This window comes from Opisthocomus hoazin, chromosome 7 (genome assembly GCF_030867145.1).
Source record: "Opisthocomus hoazin isolate bOpiHoa1 chromosome 7, bOpiHoa1.hap1, whole genome shotgun sequence".
Lineage (NCBI taxonomy): Eukaryota > Metazoa > Chordata > Aves > Opisthocomiformes > Opisthocomidae > Opisthocomus > Opisthocomus hoazin.
This window is the reverse complement of record NC_134420.1, coordinates 65,924,563-65,946,878: the sequence shown is the minus strand read 5'-3', so window position 1 is coordinate 65,946,878 and position 22,316 is coordinate 65,924,563. Positions and strand designations below refer to the sequence as shown.

At 42.8% G+C, this 22,316-nt stretch overlaps 1 protein-coding gene across 2 annotated transcripts in view; it reads right to left on the bottom strand.

Moving 5' to 3' along the window:
• The window catches only part of MNAT1 (MNAT1 component of CDK activating kinase), a 127,010-nt gene that overhangs the window by 21,982 nt on the left and 82,712 nt on the right, over positions 1–22,316 (bottom strand). For both annotated transcript variants that reach the window (XM_075426797.1, XM_075426798.1), the window contains one exon: positions 16,245–16,366. In XM_075426797.1, coding sequence (XP_075282912.1) covers positions 16,245–16,366 — 122 coding nt within the window. The remainder of the gene's footprint in view (positions 1–16,244; positions 16,367–22,316) is intronic.

Sequence of the window (22,316 nt, the reverse complement as noted above, 5' to 3'; positions counted from 1 at the left end):
CTCGCTTTTTGTACAAAAAGTACATTCCATTTTTTTCAAGGAAAAACAGTCAGTAAAATTTCCACAAGAATGCTATAGGTCTTCTTCGTGAGTTAGTTCTCTTTTTGCATCAGAGTTGTTATCCTTTAATCCCACCAGAGTTCAAAAGCTCCCACTATATGCTCTGCCCATTTAATGCAAGGCTGCTGAATATATCCCACATGACCTATGGATTTGTTTAACCAACAGTGGCCTCAAATTTCCTCACCCCAAGAACTAACACATCCCTCAGTGACAAGGAAAGAGCAAGCTCACCTTTAGGTTTATAACAAAAGTAGACAGTAATTTTTTTTCTTAAAGTACTACATTCAAATTAGTTTCATAAGAGCTATAGCAAAAAAATATTTAAGCACAATTTAGACTGATAGATCTCAAGAAATAAGTGTAAATGGGCATTCATCATCCAATGAGGTATTTTCCCTGCAGGGATCTCATTTTATCCCAGCGATACTGAACAACTTTCATCTACATTTCAGAAGAAAATATAAAAGTCACTACTTGTAAAAGGCACTGCTGTCAAAAAATCCAAGGGGGCTGGGAAAATAGATAAATTATTCAGGCTAATCTGTAGCGCTTACTCATACGGACTTCTTCCAACTAGAGACAGCTTAATAGCAAAGGTCATGCAGCTAGAAGCAAAGAACATGGGTCACACAAGACACAGCACTACATAAATTAATTAATACTGGAAACAACATAGAGATAATGGCAGCCAACTTGCAAAACGTGAGCTCTGGTTACTCCTGTAGCTAGGGAGGTGGATACATACATATAGTAATATCAAGCAGGGGAGTAGGGAGGGGGAAGAAGTATTTACAGATAGACTGAAGCCAAACTCCGAAGGTATTTTGGTGCTTAGCTGCCTTTGAGGATTTCAGTTTACCCCGTTTAACAAAGGCTCTAGAGGAATCTGTGACACGATCACATCTGACCCATCTCTCTGCCGGGTCGGTCTCTTCCTCCCCGGCTCTGCAAGCACCCTTCCACGGAGCACCCGCTGCCCCACGTGCCGATATGCCCTTCCACACTAACGCCGTGTCACCAACACCTTTCCTTCCCTACTCTGATTATCCTAAAAGCTAGTATGTGGTTTTAATCATTTCAGAGCCTACAGTTCATCAAAACCAGCAAGACAGACTCTTCATTCAATTAGTTGCTCTAGAAAATGTTACCTTTGTCTATTCAGTATTCAACCCGTTTTTCTGCAGGAAGTTCTCGGCACGTTAGCTTCTCTCTGCTGGGACAACACACCTATCTTCAGATGCAGTTGCTAACACAATCAATGCATTGGCATGCCTACGGAAACACCTAATGATATGACAGCAATAACAACGAGTTACTACACTGTAAATGTAAAATGATATACGAAGATATACGCATATACACATATGCACACACAAACATATCTAGCAATAAAATCACTACAGTAGAAATTACAGCTTTTCTGGGTGCACGGAGCATGCCCCCAAAGCAGTTACTCTTAACGTCCAAAGTCCTACCCTCCTCTTTGAGGAATTAACAGTATCACTGCAGTTTCTTCACCGCTTCGCCAGGAAGCAGAGAGGTTTCAGGAGCTCTCACTCGCCCCTACATTTACCCCCACCACGTGGCAGGTATTCTTCTGGGAGCATCCAAACCTTCTGCCAGAGAAAAGCAAAATTTTTTTAAACAGCTCATTAAGAGAAAATGTAAGCGATGAGTTTATGCGTGGGTTGGAGAAAAGGGGGAAGGAAATCAGGGGAAGGGACTCCAGGAGCACACATGCTTATTTCAATGTCGTTTTCCTAGAAGTTTTGCTAAATATAGCATGTATTCTGAACCTTTTTTGTTTAGTTTGATTTTTTTATTTTACATCAGAAATATATTAAAGCCTCTCCTTTATTTGTATTTCTTGCTTTTCATATTGTTTTTGCTTTCTTAAGGAAACTGGCAGCTGAAATGCTGTTCTAAAAACAAGCCAGAAACATTTCGCAGTGTTGCCATTTCAAACATCGGACTCAGCTAAAACTGCTGCGTGGCAAGACGATGCTGTTTCAGCTGCTGGAGCCCTCAGAAAGGCCAAAAAACGCTGAATAAAACCAAAATATAAGTCATGAGTCAATAAAAACTCTGGGGTTTGTTGCAAATAACCATCCTTCAAAGCAGCCCAAAATAGAGGACGCATCAGTCTTTGAAAACACCAGCAGCCTGCATCATCACCTCCACCCAACCACTGCAGCCTATGTGGTCCTCTCTCTAAGTAGCAAGTACTTCCCAGTGCCTAACCTTGGTGTTTCAAAACAGATAATCCCATTTTACAGATAATGAACCAAATGGGGAAAAAAAAAAAAAAAAAGGAAGAAGAAAAAAACTGAAGCCAGGCCCATAAGGAGCTTGGACGAATAACTACCACAGATGTCAGAAACCTGACCTTAGGAGCCTTCCCAAGCTCAGACAGCAGTGTCATGGGGCAACCAGATCCCTCTCCGGAGGTCTCGACCAGAGCCCGGCTGCGCTCACCTGCCCTCCCTCCGCAGGGCTGCAGGCAGATGCTGAGGCTCACATCAAACTCCACTGCGGCTCCCACGAGAAGGAGAGGGGCCACTTGCACAAGGAAGGCACCAAACAGACCCATATGTAAGTACTGAAATCTCATGTATTCGCTATCCCCATTCACAAAGTATTTTTCTAAAAGGATAAATACAGCATTAAAAGAAAAGATATTGATTTTCTTTTCTGATGTTAAATTCTCAGAGCAGACAGCCTGTAAAACCTGCTGCCGCAGTACATATGGGCAGTCGATCTTCGCAGATAGCTCCAGACGGTTTTTCAGCATTTCTGTTTTGAAATACAGGAAACTCAACTAGTGGCCAGTAGCTCCCAGTAAAGCCAAATCCCTGCTAACTCGGACAAGCTATTGCCCCATCGAACAGCCTGCAGCACACTGCCTCACTGCCGGGGCTCTCTGCCACGCAGGTAGCCGCATTCCTCTGCTCCATCCGCAAACATCCCTGAGCCATTCGCCAACGCTCCTCAGCTATAGGAAAGTGCCTGCGAGCACACACAGCTCATCCGCCGTGCTGCAAAAGCAAGCAGCGTCCACACCCACCGCCCAAGGGTGAGAACATTAAAGGCACTTCTGTAGGCCTGGTTCTGCTCCCACTGCAGCCACTACAAATCCCCTCTGCCAGGACTGGGAGCAGAACTAGACCTATGTTCAGTTTTTATTTATTTTTAAACTTGCCGCCCTCAGCACCCAAGCAAGTTCAACGGGAATTTTTCAGAATAATGTTTTGACACTGCAGCCAAAAACAAGTCAGGGAGCATGTGAACCTCCTACAGCTCTTCGGAGACGGCAGGGAAGGAGTCTGGCAGCGTTAGCTGCGAGCACTGGCTGCGAGACCTCGTGAAAACGGCGAGGAGGGAGGTTATGCTGAATTACCATCGCTGTCATCTCCAGGGCCAGCACCAGCTGTTACAACACTATTGATTGCTCATATGTTTGTAGAATTGGACAACACCAGTTTTATATGCTCTTCTGCTAGTCCACGCTTTTCAAGCACATTTAAGGGCTGGCTAAATCGAGCGAATACAGCAGACCTAAAAACTCTCTAGATCAAATCTGGGTGAGCGAGAACGAAAGAGCAGTTCCACAAACATCGTAACTTCAGTGACCGCTGTTAGATAAAAGTCAAGAGATCAAGAAGAAGGATCCTATGGCCTGGACTGCTCAAGGCAGAGTACTGCTCATTCACAGCAGACTCCTGAAAGCAAACTCCCCACTGTACTCACACCTTCCCAACAATATTTGCTTCTCTTCTGGTGAGGGAAAAAAAAAAGCAGGATGCACCTACATCATGGAATAAGGGGAAAAAAAAAAAAGACAAGATTTTCTTTCCATATTTCAGATTGTTTGCAGACTCTGTATCTGTGGGACTTTTTATTCCAAAGTTAACTGTGTGCTGAAGAGAGTCTGGAACAGCAGGGCCTTTATGCTTCCAAGTTTTGAGATGGCCTCTGAGTGCAGATCTCTCCTCTCTCATTTCTGGAATACTTATTGACAATTAACAGAATCAATGACCACAGGGCAAGAAGCCTGTCCAATCCATCAGCGCCTAAATGTGAAAAGAGGAGGAGGAGAGAGGGAACCTTCTAACAACAGGAAGGGGAGAAGAGGTGTAGATTTTTTTTGGCTTTATTCATGAGCATTTCCTCATGAAGTCTGGAAGAGAGTCAGAAAATAAAGATAGCAGCCAGAACTCACCTTCTGCATCTTTTTAAGGGAGAGCTAGACAAACGCAGCAGTAGCAAATAAAGGAAATACACAAGTAGCCTTCTCTATGCAAGGCAGATGCCACCCCAGTACAGAGAGTTGGCACAAAACCAAGGTGTAGAGGCTGTCTGGGGATTTCTCAACAAATATTAAAAACACAAATATGGCGATATCTGCATTTTTTCCAAAGTTGATGGAAAAATTAAAGTATGGGCTGATGCTCCCGAGAACAGAGGGGTCAGTAAGATTCCCAGGTTTCGGAGAATGACCAAAGAGATGGAGAAGCCATCTGTTAGCTTGAATCTCAATTCATGCCAACAGACTCCAGAGCAGAGAGAAGAGCACCTGCACTGGAGCCAGGACCACAGGGCCTTTTCCGTCTTTCCAGAAAGACTCACCAGACTTTTTGAAACAAGAGTGCAGAGGCACCTGGAGTCTTGTCTAGTGGACTCATGTCAGCATTAGCCAAGACATGGGACCTCCGCTTTCTACAGGGTTCACCCTCTTCTCCTCTCTGTTCCTCGCAGGTATATTCATTGCCACTATCCACCCTACAAGGAGAGAGGAAAAGGCAAGAAAAGAAACTACTTTGTTTTCAACAGAAGGTAGTCCTCATGCTCTGTGGTTATATATATATATAAAACATATATTTCTCTGCAGGGGAATACTGAAGACCAAGTGCACGGCCACCACCTGATCTTAGCAGGGCATTAAGAGCATAGAGAATACGCTCACCTTGAGGAGAAACACCACCTCTCCATGCGGACCGCAGCTGACTGGATCCCTAAGCAAAAAGCCTATCCCTGCAACAAATCTGGATTGATGGGTCATGAAAAACAGTGACTAAAACAGACATTTTTTTTTGGAGGGGGGGGTGCGAAGGGGTTGAAATATTTGAAATATAGAAAAACACAACCACTTCCAGTACAAAAATAACCAAGCATGTAGCAAGTGTATTACATCAACTTAAATAATAAATCTAACCTAGTAATATTTTCAACACTATACTTTGTTCTCTCACACTTTTGAATTACTCTAACACTGTTTTTAAACAAATCTTTTCACTGAAGGAAACATCAATATATCAAAACTATTTTTTAAACTAATGAGTTTCCTCTTTTGCAAAGCAATTATTTTAAGTACTGAAAAGGTTTCCACGGAACCCTCCACTTCCAAATGACAAATATCGGCAATAGCTGGATTTAAAACAAACAAACTGAAACCCCCAATCCAGCAGCGTTTCACTCAAGGAAAAACATTAAATATTTTCAAGCAGAAGAACTGAAAAACTTATTCTTACTTGAAGAAAAAAGTCAGTACGCATACCTGCTGTTCTATCAATCTAAGCAGGAAACCATTTCAGTGCTGCATCATAAGTAGAAGAAAAGTGCTTATTAAAACATTAATCACAGTCCATTATATTCTGACTCCATGCCAGAAGTTCCCATTACATCACTGAAAATATCTATTAACCAAAACCTGATTCTGACAAGTTACAGAAGTGTAGTGTTTAGGATTTAGTAATGTAAAAGTCAGTTTTAGAAGAACAGTTACACAATTGATTTTGCAGTGGCAAGCAAGTATAATTAATTGTTTTTGTGACATTTATTACTGCAATGGGGTTGATTTAACTGGTGTTTCTACTGTAAAATTATTCAGAAATTATTTCAAACTTCATCTACCTTTATTAAACACATTTATTGTGAAGGTATTTAATACCCGGGGCTGGCTAAACAATTTTAAAACGTGCTAGATATACTAGTACATGTAAAACTGTATTGTCTTGTGTAAATATGGGCCTTGTTTAGCACCACATCTCACAGGAAATTATGCCAAATGAAAACCATCTCCCCTTCTCCTCTCCCACTGGAAAGGATTTATGTTTTTACATTTAATACCAGTTAGGTAAGGAAACAAAAACATGGTGGCGTTACCTTCAAGCCTGAGCAACGGTGCATCTGCGAAGTCCAATTACGTTCAAACCCCAATTCAGCTATCAGAAACGTGGCCTGACTGGAATGCCCCGGTTTGAACACAAAGCAGTGAACAACTCTGTTCTGGAAGCCTGGCACTACCTAGCTTGTTTACATAGAATAGTTCTCAACTATTAGCAAGGCTTTCAAACCAAAGCCATGAAAATCTGTTCCTAAATGTGTGTATACAATCTCCAGCCAACCAACTTAATTGTAGGTACTTTTCCTCAACTCCCAAGAAAATACAGAAACTAAAAAACCTAAAACCATCAAAGCTATAGAGCATGATGGGAAACACATATTCTATCCCTAACCCAAGGGAGAAAAAAAAAAAAGCGCACGTTTTAAAAACTGCTGACGTGATGCTCAGCTCCATAGCTGCAGGTTTCGTGCCACCAGCCTTCAGAAGCCCGCAGCTCATCCTGGGGCCGGTCCCCCCGCTCCCAGCTCCGGCACGCTCCGCGGGTGTGTGTGGACAGGTTTACTGGCCTGGCTGTGCCGGCGGAGGCAAAGCGCTGCGCAGACGGCACTGCAAGCCAGCGTCGGCATCGCCAGCGACCTTACCGGGGGTGTCGAGCAACCATGTCACTTCTCACCCCTTTGATACAGAGGCTGATTCGAAAGGAAAGCAGTGGATGCTTATAAAGGACTAGTATTGAGAGAATTCAGGCTCATAAGTGACTACTATTTAGAGAATTCATTGATTATAGCCCCACCCTGCAAATAAGAAACTCTGAATTAAACGCAGCTCATGTCATTGGTGTTCATGATGAATAAAAGAGGTCTGGATCACACAAAGCTAAGAACAGCTATGTTTTGGGGGTTTTGTTTGTTTGTCTGTAAAAGGCTTTGGTTTCTCTTTTGCCCCCTTGACACAACGCACATGAGTCTCTAACTACAAAACACGACTTTTACATGTCCTTGGACATCTTCCCATTTCAAAGATCCCAAGAGCTTCAGTTTTCCTCTCCTTTCTTTTGAAGTAGTGCCACGACACCAGAACTAATGCAGTCTGGCTTCCTACAGCTTGGTCTTACAAGCTCTGACTGAAGCTTCTCTCAAGCAGTTAGGACATCTACGAGGTATCTCGCTCCATGGAGCTTCTCTGGTGGCTAACAAGTTATAAGCTGACCAGGCAGCCTTTTTGTCAGTCAAGGTACTTTTAGGATCCCCCTCCACATCCAACCACTCCTTTTCACGCAGCAGGTAGGGTCTTAGTTACCCCTAAGATCTCTGCTGCTACACCATGTGTGACTGCAACCAGTGAACAGACAAACTGCTGGAATGGAAGGAACTATAAACTCCAATTCTTACAGGTGTGTAAGACATGGATTTTTAATTATTTTTTTAAAGGAAACTAGGAAAAATAAAGAAGAGAACACATGTGATCAGATACTATTCACTCTGAGGAATGTTCTCCAGTTCTGCTTTCCTGAAAAGTTCCTCCACTGTGATCTTATCTGGGGGACATGATGGTCATTATCAAAATATGAAAACAGAGACTACCAGACCAACCCTTAAAACTGTTGCCATCCATCATATCAGATGCGAGATCAGTTATGTACACAGGATCCCATTCATGAACGGAATTAGACTGTGGCAACTGCCATGCCCCTCAAGGAAGAGATCCCTCACTCCTGCCACTTACCTCTCTCCTACAAAACTTCAAACACTGTTGACTACCAATCACTGTGAAAAATACTGCTCATCAAGGGTAAAGCTGCAACAAAGCTATCTGAAGGGCGTTAAAGAATCACGAGCAACAGCTTGAAAAGCCGCATGAGGCTTCAAGCAAGACACCCCCACGCACCCCTCTGCCATTTCAGGAAACTTGTAATTCAATATTCAGCCATGTGACACCTGAACAAACAATTTTCCTTCGGAAGGTTGCTCTACAACTATGCTTATCAGTGTCAGAGTCAAGAAGATGCATCATTTCTGGCTTTCTTTTCCTCTTTAGGGGTCTAGTTTGCTGCCCATCCTACTCAGTCTACATATTTTCACCATATATAACTCCCCCCTCTTGAAACAATAGCATTGAAGGGTCCAGGAATTCTCCCTGTCTTCCTCTTTTCAGACTTCCTTCTCGCATTTCTAGTACAATGGATCTTTACAAATGCCTTAGAAGGCAAATTCAAAAGAGGATATTCCTTACCTTTCTACTTCAACTACATCTAAGACTAAATAATTAATTTAAAAGATTAGCCCATCTGAACAGACCCTTCAGAAAACCACTATAATGTTTGCCTAGACTGCCCCAGAGCAATTCTTGTCATGACATCTCTCTGCCGCTCCTTACAGCCAAGTAGAAAGCATGAGTGATGCTCAGATGCTGACGAAGAGGAGGAGCTCTTCTTCTCAACAGTGGTCCTCAATGAGCTCCCACATTCTCCATGACCATCAGACAGACTTTACCCCTCAGCGCTAAGGTGTTCCTGCCTCTAGCACACTAGGCTTGAAAGCAAGCGTTTGGAGGCTCTGTCCTGGGAAGAACTACAGACGCTGAGGACGCTGAGGCCCCTTCTGTTGCTGAAGTGAAAGATAAGCAGGAAAGATCACTCCCACACACGCAAAACGTATTGTTTTTCTTGTGGCAACTACACAGTTCCCAATGCAATTATACATCTGGTTGAAGAGTCAGAGAAAGACTCAAAAAGGGCAATATGATGGGGTGCAGGAGAAGCAAGGAAGGAAAAAAGTAAAGAAAGAGGAAAAAAACCTACTGACCTCAAACTTTCCATGTAATTTCAGAGAAGCAACTGAAGACCTAAAACTTAACTTCTACATAAATATTTTTTTCTAAGCTGATGGAGGACACCTAAGGACTAAAGTCTGTGGACATACAAAGTTACAGGAGAACCATACGTCAATACTTATCTCAATGCAGGAGATGAAGGGAATAGGATGAAAGCAAAGCAGGGCTTTCAATAACAGGTAAGAACTATCACAGATGATCAGACATTTTTAAGTGGTTGGTAGTAACAAGGCTTTGATTTGGTGAGACACACAGAGTGCAGAAAATGGGGCATTTGGCCCACACAATTGCTGGCTGCCTCCTGCCACATCCTAATCCATCAGCAGACAGCTCTGATGCTATTTCAGCTGCCTGCTTAGCAGCACTGCCTCTACACCTGCAGAGACAATTCAGGGTTTGCCTCCTACGAATTTTCAATAAAGCCAACGCTACCATCCTGATTTTCTGAAGCAATTTTAAATATTTACTGCTTAATCCTGTAGTACAATTTGCCAGTCAGTTCTCCATTTCTTCTGTTAAGACTCTGAATTTTTTTTTCTTCATATTATATGTATTTTAATAAATGCATGATTTAGTATTCTGCAAGCCCACACTGCAAAAAGACTGTTCTGGAATAAATGGTATAATTACATTTCCTACAGCGACCTTGTAATCTCTCGAGTATTTATTCTAGACTAAACAGCCTTACTCAGCTGCCCTGTGTCTGATTGTCGATGAAAGACGCTTGTTTGACAACTGCTTCGAGCAGAAACATATTTTTTCCATGATTGCATGAAAAAGTGAAAAAACATTACCAGACCAGTATTCTGAGTACAGAGACTCATGCTAGATCGATGAGTTAATTTTGAAGCCAAACGCCAACAAAAACAATTACTATGGACATTCTGCTGTCATGGCCAGCTTTTGAGGTTAATTTAGTGGTACATGTGCAACTACAGCCAACTTTACGTATAAGAAACTACATGGTGTATGCAGGCTTCCTTCTTTGTTTCTTTATATATTTTCCATATTGTCTGCTTTTATAACCCTCCTGAGACCTTTTACAGTTACAGAACCCACACCATACCCACAGGTGGGCGGGCAGGAAGCAAAACTCTCCGTTTCATAAGCAGTCCACTTTTAATATATTCAGTTGCTAATGACCTTGACAGAAGAGCTCCATGCAAAACACCATATACTACAGGGTGTCATTTGAAATGTTCATAGCCATTTTTGCCAGAAAGCTGATTTCTTAAACAGTAAGATTTCAGACTTACTAGAGGCTGCGCTCCGTTCCTCGATTTCCATTCGGCTGGAAAAACTGGTGCTAATCTACCTCCTCTCTACTAAATCTGCGTCCTTCCAGAATCCTACCGCGAAACCTGCAGGATTGCTGTAGTACGCTAAAGCTATACAAGAAAGTTTCTACATCAAACCAAATTAACACAGTTTACACACAGTTTTGTTTCCATGTTCCATCCTCTCTTGAAAAAGACAAGACACTTGGCCATAATCACTATTCTAAAAAAGCGTATCCACATAGTACTTCCATCGTCATTCACAGGTTTTTATTCAATTATTTGTGACAAAACGAAGAAAAAGACTTCACCTTAAAAGGCTGCCTGCAAACGTAGCTGTGCCTTCAAAGCAATAATCACTTCTTACCTGCCAATTCGCATTCCTTAGGCGCCCGATTCAAAATGCACTGCAGCCGACAGAAATCTTTCCGCAGAGGATCAGGCCCTGCAACAGAAGACCCTGGGAAATTCAGACCATATGCCCTGGTAGCCAACAGCATTCCTGCGAGGAGGAGCGCAGCCCCCTACATGCTCTCCAAAGCAAGACAAGCTTTCCTTGCTCTTACTCAATCTTTTGACTCTGACTACTGAGCTTATTGAGAAACTGTATTCTATTCAAAAGAGCAGAATGAATTCAGTGTTCAAAATCAATGGGCCAAAGCAGACCAAATAAGCCCTTCATTTGCGGCTTTTCTCCTTTTCCAAGATCCAAGAAATATCGGCATACCCCAACGACAAAGAAAGCAGATGTGAAAAATCACCTGCTATGACTTTTAAAGCCCAGCAGTCCTGTCACCCATTCAAAAATCAATTCTCAGTGCTTTCACTGTCTTGAACCCAACATAGGCACTGATAGGATTTTAGCAAAAACTAATCCGGCCAGAGACCCAATCAACTACGGCTTAAGAATAGTTTGGAGAGCATCCTTAGTATTGCCTCACATTAAAAAAAAAAAGATGACTATGACTGACAGCAAAGAAATTACACGAGTCATTTCTAGATTAAGTGCCAGAACTCTCCATGTGTTTCAAATTACACTACAGCACTGTACAACAAAGAAATATGCAGAAATTTTCCACTTAAAATGAAGGTTAAAAACTAAATGCTAGCAAAGCTCTAACAGATATGAAATCCAACCTCCTCATCTGAATTCAAAATTTAAAATCACTGAGCTGTGCTACGCTAAAAAAAGGAATGAATCAACCCAGTTGTTCCTTATAAAAAGTAGTGGGCTACCACACGGTCATTGTATGAACAGACTTACACAGCACGCTGATTTTGCTTCAGTACTTACCCTCAACTTTTAAAATAACAATTTGCTTAGATTGAACTTTTAATTTATCAAAGTATATTACCCACCCTTATTAGATTAGTGTTCACCACTGAACTTCATTTTTGCATCATATTTAAACAAAACACTAATTAACTGAAGTGCTCCTAACAATGCGGTTATATGTAAAAACAAGTTGATGGATCAAAGGGAAGTCACATTTTTGCCTAAAGAAAAGCAAAGATTGTTGGAGCAAACTCAATTTTTTATATACATATGTATACATTCAGAATGTATCTCTCCAAGAACGTTAAGTAGGCAAACACAATTTAATCTGAAGCAGCCCAGGCTTGACTTGATTAAAAAGTCTGCAAAAAAGTTCTCTCAAGGCAGAGAATTTTTAACTGGAGCGCAAACAGAAATTTTTACTCTTACTTCTAAATTACCTCTATTTTGTGAGGATAGCGAGAATCAGACTGGTGCTGTGTCAAGAGCACGACCCACTTTGGATTACAGGAGACTGTTTCTAAACTTCGAGACCTGAAGTTGACGCATCTTTACCCAAAACATTAATCACATAAGCAGATTTTCCATTTACTGTCAGTTTTTAAATCACTTGTGTAGGGCTCTTCCACAGCGGTAAATACTTGGGGTGAGAACACTGGGTGGCCACTCCTGCTAGCTGTACGTACTTACAATTAACACCAGGAACGTCTTTACATTTTTCAGGACCTCAAACAAACACCATCTTGATCCTCAGGGGTTGTTTTTGTTTTTTAATCAAAACTATATAACAAACATATTTTTAAAACAACAAACTAATTTCCATCCCCATCCTGTTTTGGTCTTTCACTACTTGGCCTGTCAGAGTTTGTTGTATTTTTCATTCCTTTTGTTTTGCAGTAAGAAATCTCCAGACTTCCAACCACACAAATTCATTGTGCTCAGCTGAAATATTGGAGGGAAAAGAAGAAGGGAAAAAAAAGGGGGGGGGGGGGGAGAGCAGAAGACAGCCCTTTTTCGCGCTTCTTAGAAAACCTTAAAGTACAGCAACGGTAGCGAGTGGCCGAGCTCCCAGGCGCTCCTGCTCTCTGCCTCTCTCAGTCGGACCCCTCGTCTCGCCCCGACAGACGCAGCAGGTCACACAGCCTTGCAATGACTTCGGCAGCTCAACAGATTTGGACTGATCCGAACCAAGAGATGACACTCTCCACTTTGGTCAAACTACACCAACGAAACCGCTTCTGGTAACAGCAGCAGTGCCAGCAGGGCCTTTGAGAAGACAGGGCTCTCTAAACACAACTCCCAGCAGCACGTGGCCTTCAACTCCACCCAGAAACCAACCGTTTCCCAACGCATACCACTGAACGCTTCAGGAATTTCCAGCAGTGACCAAGCCACACAGAACCAGGACTGTTAGTCACCACGGAGAGACAGGCAGCGACAGAACCTGCCTCCAGGATGGGTACGTTAGAGTGATCCAAGACCCCACTTTTCTCCAAGGACACACGTTTGGGAGATGCTCTCATATACTACTTCTCCCCTTCTTCATGTCATGTTTACACCTGACAGCTGAGACAGGCGTGAGCTGCCCTCACAGCCTGAACACCCCAAGTGACCTTCACCACCCAGATAACCATCACCAACCCGGCACGTTCAGTGTGTGCTCACGGGACCATCAGCCTCCGAGAGCCCCTTGCAGGACCTCCACAGACACGTAGTAAGGGAACCTCTGTTAGAGGCTGGCTCTGAGGAAGCTGCACTCCCTCTGCCAGGAGGTCAAACACTGCCTACAAATTAGTGCAATACATATTGCTCCCAGCAAGCCACGTAATTCAGGATTATTGCCTGAATTTCATTACTTCAGAAAATTTTCCTTCATTTAAAGGGGGGGGGGGGGGGGGGGGGCAGAGGCTAAAGTACGTAGACCCCTACACATTACACCAATCATTTGTGTTGAAAAAACAACAAAAACATCTAGTTCTTCATTATTCTCAGACTTCCAACACAATAGCAAAAAATGCATCGTAAGGATGTTCATGCTTTTCTGCAGTATACAGAAAAAAGAAATTTTCCTGCCCCAACAGAAAGTGAAAACAAATTTCTAAAAACAGTTTGAACATTAATTTCCTTTTTTGCAGAACATGCAAAAATCTATACACAAGAGCAGTGGGAGGATGCAGAAACAAGTTTATTGGACTGCACGCAAAGTTTTTTGTAAAGCCTAATGAGCAAATAATACGAGTCATCTTAAAAAGCAATTTTTTTTTTAATTATAACAGATCCCTAACAAATGTTCTAAATGATCCCTTAAGGAGTCTCCCTTTTTCTTGCTCTTTCCTTGAAAACCTTGTTGCCAGCTGTCTCCATCACAGCAGTTTACCAAGGAAGAAAAGCAACACTGATGCTGAAACCTAAAGTCTTGCAGCAGGTAAGAGGTTAAGACGTGAATATTCAACAAGCCCACTCTACTGACTGTTTTGAAAATTATGAACTGTATCTTATTAAAAAAAAAAAAGTCAGTAAATTATTCTACCAGAAGTGAATTCAAAGTCTCCAGGTTGGCAGCGTCTCTGCAATAATTCTGGTTCCAGAAACTCCGATGATAAGAGCCTGCACATCTGAGAGACCTATTTAGCAGCAATAAATAGCCAGACTGCAAAATTATGAACAAAAACACGAAAAGAAGGAGAAACAAAAAAAAATAAATAAATTTAGATTTAACCTGTCCTTATATGAGTCCAAATGAAGAGGAAACTAAAAATCTTTAGCCGGATTGGACAGCGCTGTGCCCAGCTCTTCAGCCTCAGCCAGGCAGCTGCACGCAGCTGCCCGGGACAACCCGAAGCAGGGACCAGGCACATTAGTTCAGCATTCATCATCAACAGGAAGCGCGCAGGAGTTCATATAAACACAGAAACACAAATATATAAACGAATAGCCACGCATGGTTTAAGGTATTTCAGACACCCCATGGAATAGGGTTAGAGTTGTACCGGCTGGGAACCCACAGCATCGATGTATTTGTTTTGGAATCGCCAACAGCCTCAGAAGAACTCTTCTGTTGGGCACCACCGACCCACCCACGCACCCCCCCTTGCTACCACAGCCACCCAGCACCCCGGCCGCTCTTAACTCCTTCATCACCGCCACAGCCAACAACCCAGGCTGGCCATGCTCAGTAGAGTAAAATGCCCCACGTATCACAGCATCTCCAAGAAAAGACTGCGAGCATCGTTTGCAAACCCTGCTCCAAATCTGCTTGCACACAGCCGCTGCAAAGCAACTGCAGTATTTAATGGATTTTCTCTGCAAGGTGTTGGGCTGCCTTCGAACCGGTGCCACAGGCGGCCACATGGGATGGACACGGAGGGCACAAGGTTGTGGACACCAGCACTCACCTTACAGAGGCACACGCTAAAGGACAGGGACTGGGAGTCCTCCCTCACAAGTCATCTTTTTTTTGCCCAAGCATTTTCATTTGTGACCAGGCTTAGGGCTGAGAGGGCCTCAAAGCTGAGGTCCCTCACAGCAGTGCTTCATCCAAACAGGTGGAGAAGGCTGAGCCTGGCTCTGCCCAAGTTCAAACTGCTAATTAGTATTTGGACTCAGAAGCTTGATATCAGATAATTACAGGCATCAGGAGGACACAGAAACACTCAAAATAGAGACAACCTCAATTCCAGACAGCCTTGAATTTTCTGAAGCACTGTTAGGTTGCTTATTTACTTCAGAAAGTCTATCTACCTCTATAATTTTCTGGATGAGATACAATTTCTCCTGCGCCAGTGAACTAGATGGGATTCCTGTTTGGATTTCAGTGGTCTCTGAAAATGCACACTAAAGTGTCTCAACTTGGTTCAATACTTGTGGCTTCAGTTTTCCCATGCTGCACAGCCAAACACAAACTGACATTTGTTAAACTCTTTCTTGCCTTGCCAGCCTGCACGCTCATTCTGCCACATAATTTTCCAGCCACCGTGGTGACCCTGAAAGTTAGGCCGTGACGAACTGGGTGACACTCACTACGCCCGCAGCTACGTGTTTTCAGGTGGCGATTCAGCTACGGACACTGCTCTGGAGAGCCAAAGCGTCACTTCTGGACCTCCCAGCCTCCATCACCCGGGCACAGTAGGCTCTCAAACCCCCTTCCAAACGTGACTGCACTCCACGATGCCACCAAGCTGCCGGACCAGCCCTGCATTATATTTTTTGACAAAGTTAAGCTCTGTGCTTCATTTCTCACAAACGCAGTTTGACTGTAGACAGCAGTCGACAAGTAAATCTACCCTTTTCCATGGCAAACAGCCCAACTTTAATATTTTTACTGGCTTACAGCTGGGTAAATTAAGCCCCAGATTTTTATTTATTTATTTTTTAATACCGTGCAACTGAAAATGAACAGCTACTTCACTACAACTGCCAAGGACAACCTTAAAAACACTAATGCAATCCAGTCCAGTTCTCAATAGATCTATAAAGGCTAGAGGACCAAAAATTTCTGCTTATCCACCCAAACAAAATGTTGGTTGGGCAGGAAGTCTAATATTTCATTAAGATCCTTAAAAAATAAAAAAAAGAAAGAAAAAAACAACTGTACATGCTGGAAAACTGAAGATGATAACAGTACCAGCTATAATGCCATGAAATGGGAATTAAAACTTGCTGTGTTACTTACCCCAGCCTTCCCAGCATTTCAAACTCTGGAACTTGTGGTCCATATGTCTCCACTTGCAGAGGCTGATACTCATACAAAGCTTCCTCTAGCTTTTGAATGGGAGCTAATGAAATATGCTGACCCTGTTAAAGAAAGGAAAAAAAAAAGTAAAATATTTCTACATACTGGGTCAAGGTTTTGTTTTGATTTTTTTTGAAATGCAATGCAAGAACAAGCTTATACCATTAACCTGGTCTAGACGAAGACCATCCCATTAAGAACATACTGTCTACTGTAACACTCTTTTCTTCATGATTTGGATTTTTTACTGGGACCTACAATTTTGAAGTAATGTTTCATTAGCTATAACTGTTTGGACAAGGTAGGAAGGAAAGGGGAAAGTTTTATTGACGGCAGGCTTACCATTAGAGAGTGCAGCTGCTTCCACTGCCACTGGTAAAGTTATTATTAGGTAAAAATTTTACTTATCAGAAGTAATATCAAACCAATGTCTCCGAGCAACCCTATTTGATTCTGTAATCAATGATTTCCTGACAGCTCTAATTAGAAAGGGAAGCCACTTTCATTTCTCTCTGCAGCCTTTGTAAGCTCCCAGATATAATGGCTCTCGAGATAGACGTTTACAGTGTAATACTATTAATTCATTCAGCAAATTCCCCCTTGTTTCGTAACTAACAATATAGAAACACACAAACATCAAATTTTCATTCCAGATGGTACTTTTGCAAGCGCTTCAGACCACTGAGAAACAGCTAGACACTTCCACCCCCCCAAGTCCCTATCACTCCGAGCTCTCACAAAACAGGAGACTTGTGGCTGGAAAGGAGGGGTCAGGAGGATGTGAGATAGAGCCAAAGTTAACAGATGTTGCTGCGTGACATTCTACACTGATTTGTTGATCTTTCACACAGTTTCAATTTTCTACTGTATTCTATGGTGCTCACAAAAATTAGCAGCAGCAGCAAAAAGACAGAGCAGTATGAGCTCCCCCAAAACAGCCTGGCTTCCCCTGTAGAAACTGAGCTTCACATCTGCCAAACGCAGGAATTCAGGAAATCGGTAGTATTGTTTTTGTAGACATTTAGTCTGCAACAGGAGATCGGAAGCTTTCCACGGTGTAATGCCGTGTCTAACCCTGGCTCCTACTGGCCATCACTCACCAAGGTTCACTTCCCGGGGGCCACTCATGCAAGCACCTACTCCCTCAATTGGAAACTAACGGCTCCTAATGTGGGGCACTGAGTTAAAATTAACTACAGAGACAAAAAAAAGGTCAGTAGAAAGGGAAAGCTGAAAATTAAATTTGTGGTTGAGGACAGTGACCTTCCTGAATTTGTAGCATGGATATTTTTGTTTAGAGAGTTGCAGAAAATGGGTAAGAAAACTGAAGACGTAAGTCCTTGAGAAGTACTATCATGGATCTAGGCTGATCTCTACAGAAATATCAGCAGCTCAAGTTTTCCGTTGAACCAGCTCTGCGCATGATGAGAACAGATAGTTCTGGCCTCTCTCCGCACTGCCCGGGAGCCTGGCAGGGCTGCAGCTAATGCTATTACGGTGACGGTGTCCTGAAGGCAAAACATGGTGAAGAAAGTTCTCACGTCAGCCAGGAGTCACTCCAACTTTCATAGCTAGCATACTGTTATTTCTGTGCCACAAACTATTGCTGCAACATTAAAACCAGGCAACCACATGTTTTTAAAAAAATAAGAAGTAGGAAAACCAAGGTTAAAAATTCAGCTTTAATCCCACTTCATGCTATTTTAAGATACAAAAGCTTGGTCTTTTTATATTGCTAGAAGTTGTCAATTTACAATCTATTCCAGTTCATAAAAATATTATACTTCATACCTACATTCATGCGGGCATGTTACACCCATTGTAAGAGATTAATGTTTAAATAAGACTTTTAGATTTAAATTTTTAACAATATCTTTGTCTTTAACCAAACCGAAGGGAAAGACATGTCAACATTTTACATGTGTACACCCTCATCTGGTGAGTGAAAAGTTTGTCTTTTCAAATCCAGAGCAATTTTACTCCAGCCATAGAAAAGAAAATTCAGTTTCAGGCAAAGATCAAAACCATGATAAATATATTGGGAAATTACTTGTGTGTGGATAAACAGAGCAGCTTGGATTGCAGGAGCCACATCTCTGGAGGGCACCACCAGAACAGCTGCTCACCGTTAGCAGAGTTGCCACTGGTGCATTCTTAACACTCTTATAATGAGAGTGACTTCTGCTGACATTGGCCAAGAGACACGTGAAGGCTCCCGACAAATGGACCGGGCTCATCACAAGCCTCTTTTCCCACCACCACTTACGCTGCTGCAGAGGCCCATCTCTGTCTGGGAACTCCTCAGAGGATAGGATGAAAGTGTTTCATTTGTCGTCTTCTCTTTGGGGGGTTCCCAAGGTGCCAGAGGTCAGAATGGATCACAATGGCCATTTACTCTCAGATGACCAGCCAGTAACTGCAAGGGAGCTGCCTGTGAATGGTGGGGAGGCTGACTGGTCAGCACGCCAGCTCTGGGATGGGCACTGGCATATGTGTCGTGGGGAAGCCACTGAGCCACACCAGGACCTCTCTGTGACCTAAGACCTGTGCAGTATTGCAAACCCAACACACTGCGGCGGCCCAGAGAGCAGGAGGAGAACATTCTACATTCAACAGGAAGAGCAGCAGCACGTAGAAATCATCCATCCTTAAGCTGGTCTGCTCTCACATCCAGCACAAAGACTGGTAGGTCAGCCAAAGCACCTTCAGATCATCAAGGTCCAGGCACGTCCCCTAGGTAAATTGTTGCAATAGTTAATTACCTTCACCATTAAATATTTCAGCTCATTGCTGGTTCACCAAGATCAGTTTCAAAGCACTGGCTCTCTCCTACACCTTTCTCACCTACATACTGGGCCAAAGTGTCAGTGTTAGGAACCAGCACGTACTTTTGCATGGCAAAACGACTGCCTTGGTTTGTGTCCAGCCAGCAGATCCGCTCCTCAAGGAGAGACTGTGCAGCTGTATGACACAGCTCATTTGTTTTCATTTCCCAAAATCACAACGTTAGCTGATGGGCTTTGGCAACATGGATTACATTCCACTTAGCAACTGGGGGAAAAAGCCACGACCAGCTTTTGGTCCTGCCCTATAGCTGTCTGGCCTTCACCTACAGGCTTTTTCCTATGAACTGGATTTTCATCTGCCTTGATTAGGGAAAGGGTTAGATGGAAGCATAAGTTACAACATACATTGCCACCTGAGAGGAGCTGAAGCCTGGTGAAGCCCTGCGACCACATCAGCTCTGTAGATGTTTTGGATAAGAACAGGCTGTATCCACACCTCCGACTCCCTGCAATGCAAGTACAGCAGTGTGGCCGTGCAAGCTCCCGAGCTCACAGGCTTCCAACTCGCTCAGCTCTGTGCACCAGGGTCACAACACTGGGTACAGCACAGATCGGTGCAAACAGGCTGGGACAGAAACCTATCAAAACTTACCAGGGAAAAGCACTGCCTTTCCTATTTCCACTGATGTTGGGATAAGGCGCATTCATAAAAAATCCTGCTGAAGTGAACACTGGTCAAATTGCACCTTTTGGCTCCGTTAAAAGCCATCTGACCAGCAGCATCTCAGTTACGTCCCTCGGTCCCGAGTGGTCCCTAGCCATTTCACAACAGACTGGCATAAAAGGGAAGCTGTTGTGTAACTTCAGAGGCATCACAAGAGACAATAACTGTTACATAGGACTTACACAGCACTTTCACAGATCCAAAAAACATTTCACGTCAATGAGGTAAGATTTTTACATTTCCTGTATTCCACCTAGACAGCCAGCCTTACCTCTTTCCAGCATTAGGAGGTATTTATCAGCATGATAAAACCAAAATGAAAGCAGCGGGTCCAAGATCCTGCTTTTGCATTGCTTTCTCCTGACAAACCCAAGATCTGACGTTGCGGTCATGGGTAAGTATTTCTAATTCCCCTTGGATGCCGTAATGTTTGTGTAAAAGAAGCTGACGGTATCCAAATGGAGATAGAAAAGGCTTCCAAGAACACAGACAACAGATTTTCCTGCCTCCTCTCCCTCCCACCCCTATCTTTGTGGCATACGAGTTTTTTCTCTGGGATTATTTTAGGCACCGTAGCTGTCCATTACATTTTGGAATGTATGGAACCACAAAACACACTGCTAATTAGAAGGAAGGCATTTGCTTATCCTTGTTACTTTGTTTATGTAAAAGACTGCACAGCAATGGATTTGTGAACAACTGACTTTCCATTCATGTGCCATATGGTGTTGGATGAGAGAAATACAGGATTAAACTGGGAAGGGGGGTGTTAAATAATGTCTTTGCATTACAAATAAAAGTGACTGGCTGATTTGCTTTTCACTATCCTAGATTCACCGTTTGAGACATCTCTCAGTTTAAATAATGAGAAACAAAAGCAGTAGCCAATTTTTGTTTCAGACTGTGATACAACATGGCATTAACAAAAAAAAAAAAAAAAAAAGCGCCGTGGATTACACACAGAGAAGAGTTGCCCTTGCAGTGACACAGAGCTTATTTTAAACAAAAAGCAGTGTCCTCTCAGGAAAAGTCACAGCTATTAGAGCATCACAATTATAGTTTGTCAGTGCACTTTTCACACAGGGGTCGGGTCTCTTGGCAAATTCCAGGTGTATCAGTATTTGCCTACGAGCAGAAAGAGGTTATTTTAGCACACAGAGTCCAGAAATATCAGCTCAAGGTGTAGCATTCCCACTTCTCACCTTGTCATCTCTCCCTTTCTGTGTCTCCAAAATGACATTGCCTTCCTTCACCTCCTTCCCCTGGCAGCAAAAAGAAATAACAACTGACAGGCTTCTCAGAAATCTTTAAGTGCCAAGGAGGAGGAGAAAGGAGACTGACACCAAAAATGCACTAGTAGGGGAAAGAGGAGGAACAGCTATGCCACAAAAACATCCTCAGGCAAGAGACAGAAGCCAGAGATTGGGTCATTAAAACTTGTCCAGACAAAGCATGTTTCTGTACTAGAAGTGGCTGGACTAGATGGTGTAGCCAATCTTTTTGCTTTTTAAATTTCTCTCTGCTTAGGAACTTACTCATGGTCTGCTATCACCATCCTACCAGAACACAGCACACGTCAGATCACAGAAATAGTAATATTTATGTGCTAAGTCTCATTACGTCCATTTGCAGCAATGTTATTTTTCTTTAACTCTTTTCCGAATCGGGTCGCCCTCCCCAGTGCAGGCAGCCTGGCCCAAGGAGCGCGCAGTCAGTGGGAAAGCAACCGAGCACCGCGGGATGCCAGGACTAAAGCACGTCCCAAGCATCGCGTTGACTGTGTGCGGCACCACGGAAAGATTCACACAGACCCTTTTCGATACACCGCCGTTTGAGTGGGTAATTATCCAAATGCTTTCAAGTGAAAGTTAAAACAAAACTATAAATTCCTTGAATTTTTCAGTATAAGCAGTCTTAGGAAACGATTTTACTGTTAAGCTCACAACAGAATTCAGGTTTTGGAATGATTTCACTTTAACAGAATTTCTTACAGAACAATATTAATGTAAACATCCCAGGCAATGTGGTCTGAGACAAAAGCTGGGTTGTGTTTTGGCTTTCTTTTTCTTCAGTTTCCACCCTCCCAATTCACTACTGACAAATCCATGTCAGCAATGCTAATATGGCTTTCTGAGTCTGATTAACTGCTCTCTGACTATAGTTATACTCAGGAAAAAGAGAACGAAACTGATAGATTTGGAAGGCTCAGTTAATATTATTTTAACCTTTAACCTCCCTGTCTTCCACAGCTTTTTTAAATAAACACGAAGAATGTCAAACTAAAATGCATAATTCCATTCCTTAGCCTAAAATTCCTATGCCAGTGAGGTTTTTCCAAAGACTTAAATATCTGAAACCAACTGCCCTTTCTTCTGGTCTTGAAAACCAACAATAAATCTAATTTCTTTACTCAATTATGAAAAGTGCTATGGGGATATCCCAGTAGCAGAACAGAAAGAGAACAAATCATCTAGCAGAACCCAACAAAATCAACGTAAGTTT